At 35.6% G+C, this 22,013-nt stretch overlaps 1 protein-coding gene across 8 annotated transcripts in view; it reads left to right on the top strand.

Annotated features, from left to right (window-relative positions):
* INPP4B (inositol polyphosphate-4-phosphatase type II B) overlaps positions 1-22,013 on the top strand; it is an 831,569-nt gene that overhangs the window by 585,894 nt on the left and 223,662 nt on the right. For all 8 annotated transcript variants that reach the window (XM_054486648.2, XM_063664144.1, XM_054486649.2 and 5 more), the window contains 2 exons: positions 8,020-8,131; positions 18,279-18,351. In XM_054486648.2, the coding sequence (XP_054342623.1) occupies positions 8,020-8,131; positions 18,279-18,351 (185 nt within the window). The remainder of the gene's footprint in view (positions 1-8,019; positions 8,132-18,278; positions 18,352-22,013) is intronic.

The raw sequence follows: 22,013 nt of genomic DNA, 5'->3' as shown, positions 1-22,013 counted from the left end.
CACTGTACCCAATGTATAATCTTTTACCACTCACTCCCCTCCTACCCTTTCCCCCAAGTCCCGAAAGTCCATTGTACCATTCTTATGCCTTTGCGTCCTCATAGCTTAACTCCCACCTATTAGTGAGAACATACGATGTTTGGTTTTCCATTCCTGCGTTACTTCACTTAGAATAATGGTCTCCAATTCCATCCAGGTTGCTGCAAATGCCATTATTTTGTTCCTTTTTGTGACTGAGTAGTATTCCATGGTGTGTGTGTGTGTGTGTGTGTGTGTGTGTGTGTGTATGATATTTTCTTTATCCACCCATTGATTGATGGGCATTTGGGCTGGCTCCATATTTTTGTGATTGTGAATTGTGCTGCTATAAACATGCACGTGCAAATATCTTTCTTATAGTGAGTTATTTTCCTCTGGGTAGATACCTGGTAGTGGGATTGCTGGATCAAATGGTAGATCTACTTTTAGTTCTTTCTACACTGTTTTCCATAGTGGTTGAACTAGTTTACATTCCCACCAACAGTGTGAAAGTGTTCCCTTTTCACCACAACCACGTCAACATCTATTACTTTTTTTATTATGGTAATAAAACAAAGATAAATAGATGGGACTTAGTTAAACTAAAAAACTTCTGCACAGCAAAAGAAATAGTCAGGAGAGTAAATAGACAACCCATAGAGTGGGAGAAAAATCTTTGCAATGTATATGTCCGACAAAGGACTAATATCCAAAATCCACAAGAAACTCAAACAAATCAGCAAGAAGAAAAAAAAAAGAACAATCCCATCAAAAAGTGGGCTAAGGACATGAATAGACAATTCTCTAAAGAAGATATACAAATGACTAACAAACACATGAAAAAATGCTCAGCATCACTAATTATCAGGGAAATGCAAATCAAAATCACAATGCAATACCACCTAACTCCTGGAAGAATGGCCTGTTAATTTTAATGCAATTTTGGAATTCTGACAACATTTACAAGATGCCAACCTTGTTTTCTCACCTTGCTGGTAAAATATTTCTTAATTCAAGGAGCTAGAGCTAGTTTATATTTTACATTTAGCATTGAAATATTTCCAAATATATATTTTTAATAGTGTCATGAGAAAGGTAAAAATTGCTTTATCTTATTTGTATTTGTATAATTCCTCATATTTGGACAGTACTGTTTATAGCAGTAAACAGTAATCTACAAGCCAGTTAGTCTGAAAAACTGATGATCAACATTTCTACGTCACGCTCTTGAAGCTTTGTGGCCCAGGCTATATAAATGATACTACTCATTTCCATATACTAAAGAATTTTTATATTTAAACCTAAGAACTTTTCTTTTTGATCACATAAGTCTTGTGAGATAAGTAGGATGGTTTACAATCTTTATATTTTATAGCTGGAAAATCTTTACAGAGGCTGAGTTGCCTGCTCATAATTACATAGCTCTTTACTGTATAGAGAGAGTCAGCACTATAACCAAGGGCTTTGTTACTCAACATTCACTGTGCTTTCCACTAAACCATACTTCATTATTTAATGGTATGTGATGAGGTGGATCAGTGTGAGCCAAAAATACTGAGTGTCCATAAACTTTGACAGATCCTGATACAAAGACTTGAAAGACAGGCTATGTAGTTTAGCCCCTTTGAGTAAGTACTGGGCAATGTCTAAGGACTTTTAATAGGAAAAAAATAAAATAGTGAAAGCAGAGCTTTAAGATGAAAACTTGACATGAATGAAATGGAAGGAACAGATACTGGAGGAAGGGAAGTAGTTTCTTCAGGTATAACACAGGAGAAGTAATAAAACTAATTGGAATGTTGCTATTGGGAGGGGATACATGAAATAGACATTATGGAGGAAGAATTGGTAGGACTTAGTGACTGATTAGAGGGGAAGGGCAAGGCAGAGGTAGAGGTGGAATATTCTTGGTTTTGGTTTTTGAAGAATGATGTGCTACTAATGTGAGTGAATTTGAGTTTGAGAGAATGGAAGGTTAGGTCTTAAGCTTGTGGAACGTAAAATGATGAGATCAGAATAAAGGGAATTTGGAGTTCTAGATCAGAAAATCAAGATCAAGTTGGGAATGTGGGATTGGGGTAGATCTTCATAAAAGGAGAGGTAAAGTTCATGATGATGGATGGAATGTCTGAAGATGAGCCTATACTGAGAAAAGAGCAGAAAACTGAGAAATAAACCCTAGAGTTTAAGCTATTAATATTAAACAATACTGAAAAGCTTTATTTTACTATTAATTTGAAAGCATTATATGGCTTCTGACATTTGTGAATTTCAGCCAGAATAGAGGTGTGTTTAGTTATACATACTTAAATATAAATCTAACGTCTGTGAGCCCTATGTAAATCCAGCACTGCTGTATAATTGTATTCACCAGAAAGATCATCAGGGTGCAGTCACTCACTCAGTGAATCTGTTTGTTTACTTATGGCCCTTGTTTATTTTTATGTTTGGGTGAGATTTTCATTTCTGGTTACATGTCTAGATGGTTTAAATGCAGGGCATGTCTCCTAGCTGAAGACTCCTGTGCATAGTACCAATACTACTTTATATTCACTAAGACTGACAGTGCTAATGATGGTTTGTCCCTGGGTGTTTACAGAGTCATTTTTTGGTTTGTATCTCTGTGCCATTTCCAAAATCGAGAAGTTATTTACATTTTGCTGTTTAATACTTCTGGAGATGTTTTTCTTTTTTCTTTTTTTCCCTCTATTAATGATGGCAGAATTGGTGAGAAAGAAGTTTTGAAAAAGTGTCATTAAATTATCCTTTGTTAGAAGACTGTTTTTTATTCCCTTTCCTTTAGTCTTCTAAAAATATTTATGTGTTCCAGCATGTGAGATTGAATATTTCATTAGGAAGTATTAAGGGAGTCATTTTAAAGGCAAATTTTAAAGAACCTTAATCACCAATATATTATGTATGCTGAAAACCTAGGTAAGAAGGGAGTATAGATTTGTGTGGCTGAAATTTTCCCCATCTTTGTCTTCTGTATCTTTTTGTTGTGGTTAAATATTTAAGTCTATCTTCTGAGGGAAAGAGAAACTTGACATTGTGATTGAAATACTGCAGCCACCATGAACTGCTTATCATTTACTTCTCTCTCTGCTTTCTGCGTTAAACAGTGGTAATGACCTGGCAATACGCTATCTGAAATGACATGGTTTTTTTCCTTAAGTAGATTGAGATATTGATTACTGCAGCCCCATCTTATTGCTACATGAATTGCTAGGAAAGGTAAGAGTATGAAGATCACTTCTGTTTTTGGTTCAATCAAATTTGTATTCCTGTAAACATACCAAGATCCAATGTCATAATTGCTATATACATCTGTATGACATATATAATATGATATTATAAGAAAAGCTAGCTCTTTTTTAATTTGGTTATAAGTGCTAAGTCACTTTCCAGATTTGTCATGCATTTGGTTTGTTTGGCAGAAAGTGGAATGGGAAGGTGTAGAGTGAGGAAGAGAGGCTAGAATTGACCTGAGATTTTTGTTGAGTCCATATCAATCTGTGATGCCCTATGATGAAATCACAGGAGTGATTAGAGCATGGGGTTTGAGTGCTAATAGTATGGAACAGCTTTTAGGACCAACTCTTTGTTTTGCAGTAATGGAAACAAATCCAGAGAACTGAAGTGATATGCACTTAGTCACATAGCTAGTTAGTGGATGAGTCAGAAGTAGAACCTGGATTTCTTGATTCCTAGCACAGAACTCTCTTTAATATATTTTCTATGCAGATGTGATGAATTTCCATAAGGCAAAATTCAGTAGAATTTTGGTGATGAATAATGATTAAGCTATTATTACTAGCCTTTCCAACTTGATAGGTGATAAATTGAAAGCATAATTTAGCATTTAAGAATTTTTTTTCCTAAATCTTTAAGTCATCTTTGAAAAAATCTTTGGAAACGTGAAATAGATATTTCATTTGTGACTCTCCTAATTGACAAGAAGTGTGGATATCTGTATTCTTTGTATGGTAAATTTTAACGGAATAAATAGGGAATGGCTTCTACATTTTACATTCTAGTTCAGTGACAGGGTGAACCATACTTTTGGATGTCTTGGGTTTAGTTCTTTAGTTTATAACCTGGATTTACCATTCTGTTTTTTCCACAAAGTTCAGTTGAGGAAACATGCTTTAGGGCATGTAAAAAAGCTGCCCATCCAAAATGGTTTTGGGGAAAAATTTATGCTAGAATTCTATAGCATCACTAGATTAAGCATGTTCCTTGCTTTGATTCCACCCAGGCACTAAATGAAAGCCTATAGAAGATAAGGAAAAATAGGAAACCCAAAAGGAAGGAAAATCATTGAAAAAGTAGCCAAATGCTTTAAGAAAGGGAATAGATAGAGCTAAAGTTCCAAAGTTTACTCCCATATTTCATTGATTATTCATCTATTTTAGTATTTTTGAATGATTCACTTGCATTGTAATTAGTAAATTTGTGTTCTCTGCACTACTAGGAATGTAAACATCATAACATCCTCTTATTACAAAGTCTTTGTATCCCCAGTAAGCATTTAATCACTGTTGAGATAGCATATGCCATGAGATCCTATAGCCTTTTACTATAGTCTCAGATATCGATTTCAGTAAAATTTCTTGAGAGCATCAAATTAAATATAATGTACATTAATAACAGTAACAATTCTGTTTTTGCTGCTACTGTTACTGTTCCAATACTACTATTAGGATGATGGGGGAGAAGTGGTAATTATCTCGTGTAAGACATTGTGTTGAGCACTTTACATTAATTATCTCCCATAATTTAATTCTTAAAACAAGGCTATTGTCATCTCCATTTTACAAATGAGAAAATCAAAGATTCATGTGGGTAAATGACTTGCCCAAAGTCACACAGCTAGCAGGTAACTCAAACTCTTGAGTTCATACTTTTAACCAACATGACATATACTGTTTATTACACAGCCCTTCTGTTTCAAATCAGTAGGTGCATTATTTGGATTAGTTCAGTGAAAAAATTTAGACTATCATACATAGGCCTTGTGCTTCTAGCAATTAAGCTAACTTAGTTTGCCCAAGTAAAAAGTTTAAAAAAAGCCTTTTGAGAAGAAAAGTGTGTTTAGTTTTTCTAGATAAGCAGTTTTGATGAAAAAGAAATCTGCAAATATCTATAAAATTAACTTTTAAGTAGTACCCATGAAGGTCCTTATTATATGCTTTATTTAACTACTAAGTACTGAAGAATTATACAGAAACATGCTGCACCATTACTTATGACAAGTTATTATGTCATATTCAAATGAGAATATGACACACTGGAAAACTGATATAATGAATTATTTAAAGCCATCCCAGAATTGCAGTTAATATAGTTTTCTTCACAGATCATGCTGTCACCTGCCTACACATCTTCTTTGTGATAAATACTTGCTTTCTATATTAATTTCAAACAACTGAATCAACATTATAATTTCCACTGATTTCAGAATCACCAAGAAGCATTTCACTTCATATTTTAGTAAGAAATCTATTTAACAATAAATCACTTTTATTTTTGTTTTAATTTTCTTTATTTTATTGCACTATGACATCAGCTGTGTACATGCTATCAGAAATTTTCTCTTTTAATTTTCTTAAAAACGTAATTCAAAAGTTGTGTTTTAATTTGTACCTTATCTGGTAATAGAGTCAGTTTTTCTTTTCACCTAATTTATTGATTATTTTAATTAGCATTTTGGTAAACTACTCATAGAAATGCCCCTTCTCCTTTCTGACACTTTTATTTTTGTAATTTATTTTATTTTATTATTATTATACTTTAAGTTTTAGGGTACATGTGCACAATGTGCAGGTAAGTTACATATGTATACATGTGCCATGCTGGTGTGCTGCACCCATTAACTCGTCATCTAGCATTAGGTATATCTCCCAATGCTATCCCTCCCCCCTCCCCCCACCCAACAACAGTCCCCAGAGTGTGATGTTCCCCTTCCTGTGTCCATGTGTTCTCATTGTTCAATTCCCACCTATGAGTGAGAATATGCGGTGTTTGGTTTTTTGTTCTTGCGATAGTTTACTGAGAATGATGATTTCCAGTTTCATCCATGTCCCTACAAAGGACATGAACTTATCATTTTTTATGGCTGCATAGTATTCCATGGTGTATATGTGCCACATTTTCTTAATCCAGTCTATCATTGTTGGACATTTGGGTTGGTTCCAAGTCTTTGCTATTGTGAATAGTGCTGCAGTAAACATATGTGTGCATGTGTCTTTATAGCAGCATGATTTATAGTCATTTGGGTATATACCCAGTAATGGGATGGCTGGGTCAAATGGTATTTCTAGTTCTAGATCCCTGAGGAATCGCCACACTGACTTCCACAATGGTTGAACTAGTTTACAGTTCCACCAACAGTGTAAAAGTGTTCCTATTTCTCCACATCCTCTCCAGCACCTGTTGTTTCCTGACTTTTTAATGATTGCCATTCTAACTGGTGTGAGATGGTATCTCATTGTGGTTTTGATTTGCATTTCTCTGATGGCCAGTGATGGTGAGCATTTTTTCATGTGTTTTTTTGGCTGCATAAATGTCTTCTTTTGAGAAATGTCTGACACTTTTAATAATAATAATAAAAAGCAGCATTTAGAAGGAATTAGTTAAAAGAAAGATAACATTGGTGTTCAGCTAAAAGTTGAAAACAAATTGCATGAAAGATGTCACTAATGAAGAAAATGAGACGTTACATGACTATTCAGTCAATTCTACTTAAATAGAAGTTACAGCAACACATCATATCTAGGTGGCTTGCTACCTATTTTCACAAAAGGCTCAAGGGAAAAATATTATATGTTGCAGTGTTTCCATGGTATAATGGCACTATTTATTCTGTAGTTTTTCTTGCTCGGAAAAGGAAACTAGAGAATCTTAAAGTGTGGCTCTTAAACTTAGCTTTAGCTTTCATTATTATTGCTAAACATAAAATTTTTGTGCTGCTAAAAATAATGATGGTGAAAATCTTATATTATTATCATTGAATATAAAAGAGTTGTCAGTGACTTGGAGAAGATAGAAACCTGAAACTGCCACTTCGTTACCTTGGAAGGGTCTTTCCATCTTTTTGAGTCTCAGTTTCTTTATCTGAAAAAGTAAAGAGTTGTACTAAATGAGCTTTGGGTTATGTTCTGCTTTACGTGTTCTTATGTTTGCTAGGAGAGAATGTTTTGTACTTAGTAGCATGTAAAGAAAAATGTTAGAGAAAAGGCACAAAGTCAGATTTTGTAGCCAATAGCCCAGTCATAGAGGAAGACAAGTATATTTATACTCTTTTCTATTTTACTTGGCCGGTTTCTGTGATAGACACATACGTATCTCATGCAGTTAGTATAGATGGGCTGCAGTTTATGCTGTTTTAGATTTGATGGTTCCAAATGGAGTATTGATCTATGACACAATGTTCTTTCCTTGAGGGCACCTCTGAGAACGTTTAGGAGGTTTCATCTTCCTAAGGTACTTTTCAACAGTCCATGCTCTTACCTCACACATTCATGGATAATTTTAATTTCAGATTAAAAACAACACACAGTAGCTCATGTCTGTAATCCAAGAACTTTGGGAGGCCTAGGTGGGTGGATCACCTGAGGTTGGGAGTTTGACACCAGCCTTACCAACATGGAGAATACAAAATTAGCCAGGCGTGGTGGCACATACCTGTAATCCCAGCTATTCGGGAGGCTGAGGCAGAAGAATCACTTGAATCTGGGAGGTGGAGGTTGTGTGGTGAGCTGATATCACGCCATTACACTCCAGCCTGGGCAACAAGAGTAAAACTTGATCTCGAAAAAAAAAACACACAAAAACCAAAACACACGTACCCTATTAACATGTTTTGCTGTGTTTTATGCAGATGTTGTCTTATTAAGTAAATAACAATGCTAGTGGTTTTCAGAAACAAATGTGTTTTGGATATTTTTTGGGGGAGAGAGAAGCTTCTTACTTTTCCATTTCGTGTATTTTTTGTTGCAGAACTTCAGATGGTGGCAAAGTGGTTGGCACCATAGAAGTCAGTGTTGTGAAGATGGGGGAGATTGAGGATGGGGAAGCTGACCACATCACCACAGATATACAGGGACAAAAGGTAGGCTCTCAGTCTGCTCATTGTACAAATTAAATTAAAAATGATCAGCTTTGCCAGATACCTGTCTCACTAACATCTCTGTGGGGTTTGAAATCTCATTATCAAAACCTAAATGAGACAACAGCTCTGAAATTGGAATACAATATGTGTGTTTCAGCCTCTGAATCAGAGGGCCTATTTGCTTGAAACTATGCAAAGCAATGCTCCATTCAGAAGCACCTTCCTCTTCCCTGCCAGCTCCCTGGTTGACACTGCCTCTACAGTTAGAACAAAAGTTCTACAGTTAGAACAAAAAAGTTCTACAGTTAGAACAAAAGTATTGATCATTGTCGCATTTTACCATAATTAACTCTATGTGAGATGCCAGAAGATTCTGGGATGGCTATTGCTCAAAATAACTTGTTCTCTACTCCCAAAACCCTCTTTGGAAAGATATGCAATTTTAATTTGTATTTCACCTTTACGTGAAGGAGGGCAGATTTAACAAGAAGTTCCTGCCTTACGAAATTGAGGAGAGAGAAGCAGGAAATAGTATTCATTGAAGGAATAGCTCTGGAGGAGGGACAGTGGCAACCGAAGGAGAAGCTGCTTCCTGAAACACAGAATAAAGGCCTGATGCATATAAATATGTGTCCAGGATTCTTTCTTTCTTTCTGTTCCTTTTCACTAACGCAGAGAAACTATATAAATATTAGCCTAAATTTCTTTCTTAGGAATGCAATTGCTTGTTTTATTGAGACCATAGAAGCACATGGGGTAGACTTAGAAACTGCTAGTAGTTTCTCTTAGGAAAATGAATTTTATACACTATAATTTCTACCTTTTAATAAATGAGCATTTTTTAAAAATTATTTTTAATAAATCATTGTATATACTTCTGGAGTACAATGTGATGTTTTGATATATATTTACATTATGGAATGATTAATCAGGTTCATTAACAAATCTATCGCCTCACATACTTATTTTGTGTGTGTGGTAAAAACATTTAAAATTTCTCCTTGTAGCAATTTTGGAATCTACAATGGACTATTATATAGTAACCATTTTGCTCAATAGCTCACTAAAGCTTATTCCTCCTGGCTAACGGAAACTTGTACCCTTTGATGAGCACCTCCCATTTCCCTAAACTTTCCCTCCCCCAGCCTCTGGTAACCATCATTCTGCCCTCTACTTCTATGAGTTTGACTCTTTTAGATTCCACAAATGTAAGCTAAAAAAATGACCGAGGTAGGTCTCAATTAATTTAGATGTTTATTTTGCCAAGGTTGAGGCTGCACCTGGGAAAAAACACAAATTAGAGGAGCATCTGTGACCCCTGCCTTTTCCAAAGAGGGTTTTGAGGACTCCGATATGTAAAAGAGAAAGAGGAAGCAGGAAGGGAAGAAGAGAGGAAAAAAAGAGGGGGGAGGGTAGGCAATGAGGTAAGTGGTCCCATAGTGAGGCTTTCATTAGTGCTCAGTGAATCTACATTATATATGTGAAAGGGAGAAGAGGAATAGTCAATTATGCATTCCTCTCATATTCAGTAAATCCACATTTTACTTAAAATAGAAGAAGTCAATTACGTGTTTGGCGCAGGGTGGGCAGAGGGATGATTTTCTAGTCTTGTCCTTGTCCCCTCCCCGTGGACATATAAGCTGTTAATTTACATTGTTAGGGTGAGAGTCAACAAAACTCTGTATTAAGGCTATTTTATAGGGGGGTTATATATTCTGAAAGAGTTGGGGCTGACAAGGAATTGTGAGCAATTCGTGAAGGAGGGCATCTGGGGAGAGATGTGGGCTTCTATCATTGCAGCTATCTGTTCGTCGGGGGAAAAAACAAAGGCAGTGTTTTGTGTGTTTCAGTTCCCAATCTTAACTTTCCTTCCGATATAGTGAGTTTGGGGTCCCAAGAATCTGTTTTCTTTCTCAACATATAAATGAGATGATTCAGTATTTGTTTTGTGCCTGGCATATTTCATTTAGCACAATATCATCCAGGTTTATCCATGTTGTCACTAGTGACAGAACTTTCCCCCTTTTCAAAGCTGAATAGTTTTTTATTGTGGGTATATGCCACATTTCCTTTTTCCATTCATCTGATGATGGATACTAAGATTGCTTCCACATCTTAGTTATTGTGAGTAATGTTGCAGGGAACATGAGTGCAGATATCTCTTTGGCATATTGATTTCAATTCCTTTGGCATACCCAGAGTGGGATTGCTGGGTTTTATGGTAGTTCTATTTTTAGTTTTCTGAGGAGCCTTCATATTGTTTTCCATAATGGTTGTATTAATTTACATTCTCAACAGTGCATAAGGGTTCCATTTACTTTACACCCTCTACACCCTCACCAGTACTTATCCCTCATCTTTTTTGTTTTTTTTTTTTTTTTGAGACGGAGTCTCTCTCTGTCGCCCAGGCCTGAATGCAGTGGCGTGATCTTGGCTCACTTCAAGCTCTGCCTCCTGGGTTCACACCATTCTCCTGCCCCAGCCTCCTGAGTAGCTGGGACTACAGGGACCCACCACCATGCCTGGCTAATTTTTTGTATTTTTAGTAGAGACGGGGTTTCACCATGTTAGCCAGGATGGTCTCAATCTCCTGACTTCATGATCTGCCTGCCTCGGCCTCCCAAAGTGCTGGGATTACAGGCGTGAGACTCCGTGCCTGGCCTCCCTCATCATTTTGATAATAGCCATTCTGACATGTGTGAAATAGTATCTCATTATAGTTTTAGTTTGCATTTTTCTGGTAATCAGTGATGATGAGCGTTTTTTAATATATCTGTTGGCCATTTGTATGTCTTCTTTTGCGAGTGTTTTTTAGGTCCTTTGTCCATTTTTTATTGGGTTGTTTTCTTGATATTGAGTTGAGTTTCTTGTATATTTTGAATATTAGCTCCTTATCAGGTGTATAGTTTGCAAATATTTTATCCCAATCCATGAGTTGTTTCCTTATTGTTTCCTTTGCTGTGCAGAAGCTTTTCAGTTTGATACAATGCCATTTGTTTATTTTTGCTTTTGTTCCTGTGCTTTTGGGGTCATATTACAAAAATCTTGCCCAGAACAATGTCATGGAGCATTTTTAAATGTTTTCTTCCTAGTACTTTTATAGTTTTAGGGCTTATTTTTCAGTCTTTAACTCATTTTGAGTTGATTTTTGTGCATGAGCATGGCATGAGATAAGGGTCCAATTTTATTTTTCTGCATGTGGACGTCTAGTTTTCCGAACACAATTTGTTAAAGAGATTGCCCTTTCTCCATTCTGTGTTCTTGGTACTTTTGTTGAAAATGAATTGCCCATATATGTGTGAATTTATTCATAGGCTTTCTGCCCTGTTCCATTGGTAAATGTGTCTGTTTTTATGCCAGTAACATGCCATTTTGATTATGATAACTTTGCTTTATAACAGATTTTGAAGTCAGCTGACATGATTCCTCCAGTTTTGTTCTTTTTACTCAAGATAACTTTGACTCTTCAAGCTCTTTTGTGGTTTCTTAAGAATTTTAGGATTTTTAACATTTATTTCCATGAAAAATGACATTGAAATTTTGATAGGGATTCATTTAATCTGTATATTGCTTTGGGTAGTATAGACATTTTAACAGTATTAATTCTTCCAATCCACGAGCATGGGATACTTTTCTATTTATCTGTGTTATCTACAACTTTTTTCATTAATGTTTTGTAGTTTTCAGTATACAGATCTTCCAAATCCTTGGTTAAATTTACTTATAAGTATTTTTTTAATGTGAATGGGATTGATTTCTTAATTTCTTTTTCAAATAGTTTGTTGTCAATGTAAAGAAACATTGACAACAATGATTTTTGTGAGTTGATTGTGTATCCTTCAACTTTACTGAATTTATCAGTTTTAACTGATTTTTTTTCTTTTGGTTGCGTCATTAGGGTTTTCTACATAAAAGATCTCATTATTAGCAAACAAAGACAATTTCCCTTCTTCCTTTCCTATTGGATACCTTTTATTTCTTTTTCTTGTCTGATTGTTCCAGCTAGAACTTTCAGTATAACATTGAATAGAAGTGGTGAGAATGGACATCTTTGTCTTATTCTTGATTATAGAAGAAAAGCTTTATAAATGAACGTTAAAAAAAAAAGGCCCATTGTGACTTATTTTCTGGTTTAGTGTCTCTTATCTTGGAGCATGTTTGATTTTTCTTACCCAGGAAACTGCTGCATGGAAGATGGTATTTATCCAACACTTAACAAATTATTAACTTTACAAAAATATTAAATATTTTCTTTCAAAATTTTTTTTCTTTTTCCCAGAATAGGCTAGGGTCTTCTCTGCTACCCTAAACCTTGTTCTTCTCTGTTACCCTCCCTTCTCCTTGGAATATATCCCACATTATAAAAATATTTTAAGAAGGCCCAAGGTTTAAATCAGGTTATTAACTAATATCAGGGCCGTGGTAAAGTTTTGGAGCAGACTTTCTTGGGTTTGTGCATTCAAAACCCTGTCTTAGGGCTGGATCCCTTCATTCCATCCTTGTTTGTTTTGTAGTTCTATATAAGACTCATCTTTGTCACTATCACATGAACACTTGCATCAAGATCAAGGAAGGAGGATTCGGAAGCTAAACTGGGGACACAGAGCAGAAATATGCAGATAATTATGCCTAGACCTGTAACTGTGTACCAGGAGACCAGTAGCAGAAACACTTCCCATTTCAAAGTAGAGCTCCTTTCTCTGATTCTAAATATATTACCAGCCACTTTTCCACTTTCCTCAAAACTAGCCCACCCTTTGACTCCAGACTATGTCAGTACAGTATAAGGTAGTGGAAATTGAATTATACTCTTTTCATAAATGGAGAACTTGATACCTAGAAATATGCCCCCACCCGAATCCTACATAGTGTTTCTGGCTTAGGAACGTGAACTTAAAAAAGACTTAACTGAGCTGTTCCAGAAATAGGAGGTGGCAGTGGCAGTACACACCGTGTGTGAGTCATAAGCTGACTAAAATGGTAAACACATCAAACATTTTGGCATCAGCTCTGCCCTGTCTGGATTATTTGTAAACCTTGACCTTTTTTGCAAATTTTTAATAAAGTAACTGTAAACTCTCTTAGCAATCTTTAAGAATATCGATGTTTGAGATATATAGTAAGGCCCAACATGCATGATATTTATTGTGTAAATAACTTTATCTCAGCGTTTTTCAAAGTGTGATTAGAATCACCTAGAGTGTTTTTTAGAACTGCAAATGCGTGGACCCTTGTACATCTACTAAATAAAAATCCATAGAAAATCAATTAATATTATCTGTTACTAATGGTGATTTAAGACATGAATGACTGTCATTATGGAAAGAGAAAGTAACTGAAATAGAAGTTATTCCTGAAATAACATTGCTTTCATTGGTTTGCATGAGCTAGGGACAAAGGAATGAAACTTCTATTAGCACCATAGTCATGTGCCATGAAAGTGACACATGTTATCTAATGTAGACGTAAATAAGAGAGTGATACTGATATTGCTTAGCTTGGGCTGTCATGACAAAATACCATAAACTGTATGGCTTAAACAACAGGAATTTATTTTCTCACAGTTCTGGAAGCTAGGAAGTCCCAGATCAAGGTGCCAGCCTGTTCAGTTCCTGGTGAGGGCTCTTTACTTGGCTTGCGGATGGCTGCCTTGTTGCTACCTTCTCAGATGGTCTATCTTCTGTGTGTAAGCAGGAAGGGGAAGTGGGGGGAGGGAGGGAGGGAGAGAGAGGGAGAGAGAGAGAGAGAAAGAGAGAGGAAAGGAGAAAGGAAGGGAGAGAGGGAGAGATAGTGTTTTGGTATCTTCTCCTTTTCTTGTAAGAATACCAGCCCTGTAGTATTAAGGCCCCATCTTTATGACCTCTTTTAATCTTAGTTACCCCCATAATATAGGCTCTTATCTCCAAATATGGTCATATTGGAGGCTAGGGCCTCAACATATGAACTTTGGAAGACACAGTTCAGTCCATAACAGTACCTTTATATAAAATACTACATTTTAATCTTGAGTCTTAAATTCCAGAGCATGGAATAAAATATAAGTGAAAATCCAAACTCTTTCTTCTCACATACGTTTGCTTTCTTTTTCTTGTTTCCATAAATCATATTATGAACACATATTTATTATCAAGGGAAGATTGCTCAGAGGGTCATTTACCATATTAGATTGTTTCAAACTTCCATATATACACATGTAGAAATAGAAGATAAAGCATTAAAACCACATAGTAGTAGAAAGAAAAAATTACAAGAGAAATACTAAAATTGTCTTTTTTCAAAACTAACATAGTAGATGAATGTTGCATTATGTATCCAAAACATTTTTTCTTTTATTGGAGTCATCTTTGACTCCTTTCTGCCTCTCATAAACTCACAGTTAGTATGTCAGCAAATCCTGTTGACTGCACCTTTTAAATGAAACCAGAATTTAACAACTTTTGGCCCTTTCACTGCTACCAATGTTGTCTATCACCTGGATGTTTACAGTAATGACTTAAAAGTCTCCCTGATTTTTTCCTTTTCTCTCCCCGATCTGCCACCCCATGTCACTACATCAGTCTATTTTCAACAGAGCAACAAAGTGATCCTATTTAAATGAAACTTAGGACATGTCTTTCCTCTCACAGCTTCTCAACTCTCTGAAAGTATAAACTCAAAGCCCTTCAGTGACCAAACACAGTCTTACAGGAGTCTCCCCGTCCCAACCCCGGGAACTTCATTACTTCTTTGACCTCCTCCCCAACTCCTCTTTTTTGCTCACTACACTCCAGTCACATTGTCTTCCTTGTTGTTCCTGAGCATTTCAGGTACATTGCCAACTCAAGGCCCCTGCACTTTGTTTTCCCACCTACCTTTGAAGTGTTTTCCCCAGGTAATTTTGTGGTTCACTTATTGCGTTCTGGCCTTTATGCAGAAATGTCACCTCCTCACTGAAGCCTTTCCTGCAACCCTATCTAAGATTGCAGTGTCTACCTCAAAGCTTTCTATCTCCTTTCTCTGCATTATTTTTGTAATTAGTACTTGTCATTGTTCAATGTCATATATATATATATATATATTTTACGAATTTATCTCATTTGTGGTCTATTTTCCTCACTAGTATTAAACTTCATGAGACAAAACTATTTGTCTATTTTCATTCCCTCCTTTATCCCCAGTGCCTGAAACAGTCTAACTCAGAAATAAATGAATAAATGAAGTCAATTTTACTTTAAAGAAGTAAAGAATTAAAGCTAAAAATTATCCTATAGAAGAGAGAATATGTGGCTGCATATAACTCCATAACAATTGGTGGATCAATAAATAAGATGGCATGTTGTGAAGAGTGTAGGATTGTGGAAGAAAAATAAAGAAACTTACAGAACAACTTTTGAAGTAGTCAAAGACAATGCTATTAGAGAAAGGATAAGTAGGAACCAAATAATCAAATCAGGTGAAAAATGAGAAAACCCAATAAGTAACAGCCAAAAGGATTGCTTGAGACAGGAAGAGTCAGTCCTCTCATTGAGCACAGCCCTTCTTTGCCTGCAGCAGAGATGATCAGCTTCCTGTCAGGATTGAAGCATTGTTAGGAGCATCCTCCAGTGAGGCACGGGAGAGGCTTAGTTTAGTTCAGCCCGTGCCTTGCCTCTCCTGTTAGTTTAAGATCTGTGTTGTATTGGAATGCAGCATAGCACAAGTGACCAAAGGGACTGTGATTTCTACAAAAGGAAAGAAAATGTCTTACTTATTTATGATACCAGCAAAAATAGTATAAGTGGAATACAAATACATCCCCTTCTGAAAACCTTCTGCTTTTCTCAGGCCATGTTGCTCCTGTTCTTTGAAGTACTGTTTTCATTGTAGTTTATCAGCAGTGCTCAGAGGAAAGGTGGAGTCTCTGAGTAGCTAGGGACCAGTCTCAGAAGGTCTTATCCCTTTATTTCCTCCAAATATAACATTGAAAATATTATAATCAGCCTTAACTTATAGAGAATATTTGTAGGCAAATAATCATCATTCATTCATCAAAAATATCACCTACTAAGTTCTAAGCATTCTACTAGGTTCTGGGGATTCAGCAATGAACAAGAGAGACACAGATGGTACCTTCAGGGGAAGTACACAATTAAAATAACAGGTAATATATTATTGATTGGTGCTATATGCTGTATAGAAAAAAAGATAGGGTAAAAGGAATAGGTGGTGCTTAGGCATGGTTGTTTATACTAGGTGTTGATTAAGGAAAGATTCAATGATAATGTGATGTTTGAGCTGAAACTTTCAGGAAATAAGGGAGTGAGATGGGGATATATGTCAGGAATAAGAATTCTAGGTAGCATCAATAGCAAGAGCAAAGGCCCCAAGGTGGCAGCATGCTTTTTGTGTTGAAAGAGCAGCAAGTAGGCCAGTGTGACTGGAGCTAAGGGGTCGAGGAGGAGTGATTGGAGTTGAGGGCCGAGATTCATGGTGCAGGGAGAAACAGATCGTGTACTCCCCTGTAAGCCATAAGACTCTGAGCTAAATAAGTAGTTGTTATTCATTATAGAGTAGAACACTGATATGATGAATATAACATTGATGAAAAATTATTTTAACAGCCCTGTATATGCTAAAAGAATTAGAGGAAATGTTGAAAATAGGAAAAATTAGAATTTTATGTATTTCTAGTATCATTGAACATCATTCTAGTGCTTTAGGAAGTGAATTTCCAAAATTGCTGTGGATTAGAGGAAGTGCACCTCTGACTTCGGGGTGGTCAGAAATGTGATTTAGAGAACATCAAATTTTAAGAGCTATTTTCAGTCATTCATTCTTTCAGTCAACTAGGACCTCAATACAGAAATTATGAAAGCACTTTTGTACCCCATCAAAAAATTTACTGAGTAATGTGATGAATATTATGGTTGTGGAATAAGCAGTAGACTATAAGAAAACAAAGTAACGTTTAAATCAGTGTTTTGAATTCTTTGTCTTCTTCCTCAAAATGTTTGAGGAACGTATACATTCCACTGTTAAAAGTGACCTCAGTGTACATGATTCTTAAAGAGGGCCAGTGCCTGGGGAAGGAGAGGTGGAGGGAGACAGAACAGTGGGGAAATAGCTCAAGCAAGGCTGATAGAGCCTTGGAGAAGCTTGTCTGAGCCCTCAGAGCCCCTTGAGCAGAGCCATGCAAAACTTACAGAAGGATGGCTGGTTCCCTTAGACCTCGTCACCAAAGTAACTTTCTGCAATTTTTGTGCATATGTTTGCTTTGTTATGTTTGCATTTACTTGTTTATATTGGGTATATTTACTCTAAAAATTCACTCTCCTCTTCCCTGTCCCCACTCCCACCCCCATATTTTTTTCTAAAGATAAAAGGAAACTCATTTGAAGACACAAATGCTAGAGTCTGCCTATGTGAAAATAGATTTTGTCCAACTCCTGGGGCCAGAAGAATTTTGTTTCCTCTTTCCATTACAGTTTCATAGGAAGCTGAGGGAGAGTACCACATTTAGTGAGGAATTGTCTGGGACATTCTCTCCCATCATGGTTCATTCACTAGGAACATGTCCATGTGCTCTTCTGTATCTCTTCTCTCTTTCTGTTGAGAAATTGACAGTACTGTAAAGGTCAGGAGCTTAATCAATTCATTATGGATTCCAGAGATCAGCTTATTTATAAATGATCCTCATACTTTTTGAGCAAGTGCTTGCGTTGTTTTGCTGGAGACAAAATAATCTTTTGCCCTATATAACTAGTGGCTTCAACATATTTTGTCTTTTATTTAAAGTTGCAATTATTTAAACTCTAGAAAATAATTTGCTTTCTATTGATCTGAAATTAGCTCAGGTGAAAGAAATACAAAATGATTCAGCTTGTCAAATATGATTTACTGTGCTAGGAACATATCTCTAGCATGTTGGGGATAATCATTTTTCTCGTTTTAATTTTTTCCCTGAGTACCCTCTACAATTATATAATATAAGCATGTTATGTATACATTTAAGTAAATCACAAGTGAAACACTCTTCGTAGTAAAGATAAAGCTAGAAATAGTTTTTAAAAAGTGTTTTATTCAAAACTTTTTGAAACCATGTACATAGCCTTATGTTTTGCAAATAAAATAATATCATTTCTTATTTTGATTGTTTTCAAATTTTTTTTTTTTTTACATTTTTTCCTAGTGTGCCCTGGTATGTGAATGTACAGCCCCAGAAAGTGTGAGCGGAAAAGATAACTTACCTTTTTTGAATTCAGGTATGTAACTCAGTTTTAAGTACTTAGTTTCATGCGAAAATGAATTTTAATTTTATGTAAAATTAATACTGAACCAGCATTCTCACAGTTGTTTGTGAAACTTAGTAAATACACTGGGAAATCATAAGGGGCCAGCAGAATGGGGGAAGATTGTACAATTCCACAGGAAAGATAAATGTACTAGCTATATTGCAAAAACAAATATGGTCAGCCAGGCGCGGTGGCTCACGTCCGTAATCCCAGCACTTTGGGAGGCCGAGGCGGGCGGATCACGAGGTCAAGAGATTGAGACCATCCTGGCTGACATGGTGAAACCCCGTCTCTACTAAAAATACCAAAAATTAGCTGGGCATGGTGGCCCGCGCCTGTAGTCCCAGCAATTCTGAAGGCTGAGGCAAGAGAATCGCTTGAACCCGAGAGGTGGAGGTTGCAGTGAGCCGATATCGTGCCACTGCACTCCAGCCTGGAGACAGAGTGATACTCCATCTCAAAAAACAAACAAACAAAAAGCAAATATCATGTGCTGCATAGTGACATTTGGTCAATGCCAACTACATATATGACAGTGGTCTTATAAGATTATAACACATCTAAAATATTTCTATTGCCTAGTAACATCTTGATGATCCTGACCCTGTGTGGGCCTAGGCTAAGGTGTGTGTTTTTGTCTCAGTTTTTAATAAAAATATTTAAAAAGTAAAAAAAAAAATTAAAAAGTAAAAATAAGAAAAAGTTATAGAATAAGGAAACAAGAAAAATTACTTTTGTATAGCTGTACAATGTATTTGTGTTTTCAGCTAAATGTTTTAAAAGTGTCAAAAAGTTAAGAAAATTTAAAAGTGTATAAAGTAAAAAAGTTACAGTAATCCTAGGTTAATTTATTATTGAAGAAAGAAAAGATTTTTTAAATGTTGTAGCCTACGTGTATACTGTTTACCAGGTCTATGGTAGTGTATGGTAATGTTCTAGGCCTTCACATTCACCCACCACTCACTCACTGACTCATCCAGAGCAACTTCTTCTAGCCCTGCAGGCTTCATTCATGGTAAGTGCCCTTTACAGGTGTACCATTTTTAATCTTTTATACCATATTTTTACTGTACCTTTTCTATGTTTAGATATGTTTAGGTGCATAAATACTTACCATTGTGGTACAGTTACCTACAGTTTTATGCACAGTAACATACTATACAGATTGTAGCCTAGGAGCAATAGGCGATACCATGGAGCGTAGGTGTGTAGTAGGCTCTACCATCTAGGTGTCTGTAAGTGTACTCTATGATGTTTGCACCATGACGAAATTGCCTAATGACTACTTTCTCAGAACATATCCCCTTGTTAAACTACACGTGACACATGACTGTAAATTTATTTTAGCTATTGGATCATGTATTATCCAAAACAAGAAACACTAGAAGACAGTGTGAAGCTCTTGTTTAGTTTGATTTCCTAATTGTGTAACTCATAAAGCTGTTAAAACAATAGATATATGGATTCAGTAGGAAAACTTAATAATCACATTTGTACATTCTTGGGTATATAGGTGTGTACTGCATTATTCACATAATATGTTTGCGTTTCAGCAAGGTATTAAACTATATACTAAATGTATTTATGAATAAAATTGAGACATATAATACAGTTAAAATATATGTGATAATATGAATATGTAAAATTATGGAACCAATTTTTAAATGATAATGTAAATTAAATGACCATTAGTAAATAATGACTACTATATTGACAGGCAATATGCTCATACCTTATACACCTTGTCTTAGATAATCCTCTGACATGTGCTATGAGGAAGGTACTATCATTATCCATATTTCACGAATGAGGAAGTCTTCAAGATCACCTATGCAGTAAACAAGGAGTCCAGAATTTAAACCCACTTTGATTCCAAGGCCTTTGCTCATAAGCAATAGGCTGTGGTATTACTAAGAAGGCATTAATCAACAAATTGGTGTCACAATAGAATACCTTACTCTTTTTTCTAGCCCTGCCATGTTGTACATTTAAGCAGTGACATAGATAGCATGATAATCAGGTTAATGAATAATACAGAACTTCAACGGCTTACAAATACATAACCCCTAAATTATTAGCAGTTTTCTCTTGCAAGAGGCAGCCAACAATAGGGAATGGGGAAGGAGAGGCATCCCTTTGGCTCTGTTTATACACACAGATAAACAAAATACAATTTAATTGAGAAATATGTTTAAAAACATCAAGTCCACTTACACAGAATGAAGAATTAACCCAAGGAAGAACAGGTGTTTCTCAACCTACAGGCAAATGAGATGGGATTTTTCTTATTTTTTATGAAAGATATAATATTGTGGGGTATGTACTACATAGTGGTTTGAAGGGTCTACCCAGACAGCTATTAATAAATCAACCATACATCCTAAAATTATCTGAGTTATTAGTGCTCTTAAAATATTTAAAGTATTATCAAAGGGTCCTCCTCACATTTGTATTTCACCTGAAAGTTGACTAAACCTTTAGTTATTTACTTTAATATGTTCATAAACCATAATTTATGTCATTCATTAAATGTTAATTTTTAAAAATAAATTTGAGTGGGATATTAAGTTCATGTTAAATACAGTTTGATTCAAGTTATCACCAAAATCATCTATACTGTAATTATAAGACAAATTTTCATGATTGACTTATGTGAACCCCATAACTTTTTTATATACACAAAAAGAAGTGGCATTTTGTAATACTTATTGGTTAAGTATAAATTTCAAGGAGAAAGAGAAACATTACTTTAAAATCAAGCAAACATATTACTTATGGAAGAAGAGACACAGAGATCATATTGAAAAATAGATATTTACCTCTCCATAGCTGTGCCATAAACTCTGTAAGGCATAAGTCTTGGAAGCCATACTCATTCTTCCAGATTACTAGGGTATTTGTTTGTTACATATAAATTGTAATATGACAAAAACTACTGACATAAAATTGATGGTAGCAGCTGCATTCTGCAACTTAAATATACTTTGTGGAGTGAAAGATGATTAATTATTGCTTTTCTCCTTTTATGGAGGTGACAGTTTGGTGGTGACAGTCCACTTAGTTCTGAATATATTTCTAAATGTCTTTAGTCCAGTCAACCTGGAGGACCACTCAGAACCTAGGATATTTGCCACAGATATTTTCTTGGAGTCATCTTTTATTAGGGGAAGATGAGACTAAATGAAAGTCAAATGTTATAAAGACTGGATTTTTAAAAACCTTATAAAAATACAACTAAGTGCTATTCATAAAATGTTTCTGTTCAAAATATAAAGGTGCATTTTGCAGATATAGAGTATGTATATGACTTTGGCCTGTGTACTTTAATCTTTTGTTCTATTTATTTATCTATCCAAACTCAGCAACTTTGAAATTAATCCATTCTATACCCATGTGATATTTCTTTAATCTGTAGGCAAAGTAAACTGTTGACATTCTTCTCAAGTCTTTGTACTAATGTCTTAAATGGAGCTTTTCAGTCTCCAGTGAGTTATGAAGTACTTACTGAGTGGGAGAGAATGTCATATCTCATATCAGTTCGTCACTATTCTATTTACATCTCTAGAGATTTTGGTATAAATCAGGAAGTTCATTTATCTGTTGTAAAACTAAGAAGGAAAACACTTTCCCCT

This window comes from Pongo pygmaeus, chromosome 3, assembly GCF_028885625.2.
Source record: "Pongo pygmaeus isolate AG05252 chromosome 3, NHGRI_mPonPyg2-v2.0_pri, whole genome shotgun sequence".
NCBI lineage: Eukaryota > Metazoa > Chordata > Mammalia > Primates > Hominidae > Pongo > Pongo pygmaeus.
Note: the sequence above shows the minus strand (reverse complement) of the source record. Positions and strands in the feature narration are given on the sequence as shown.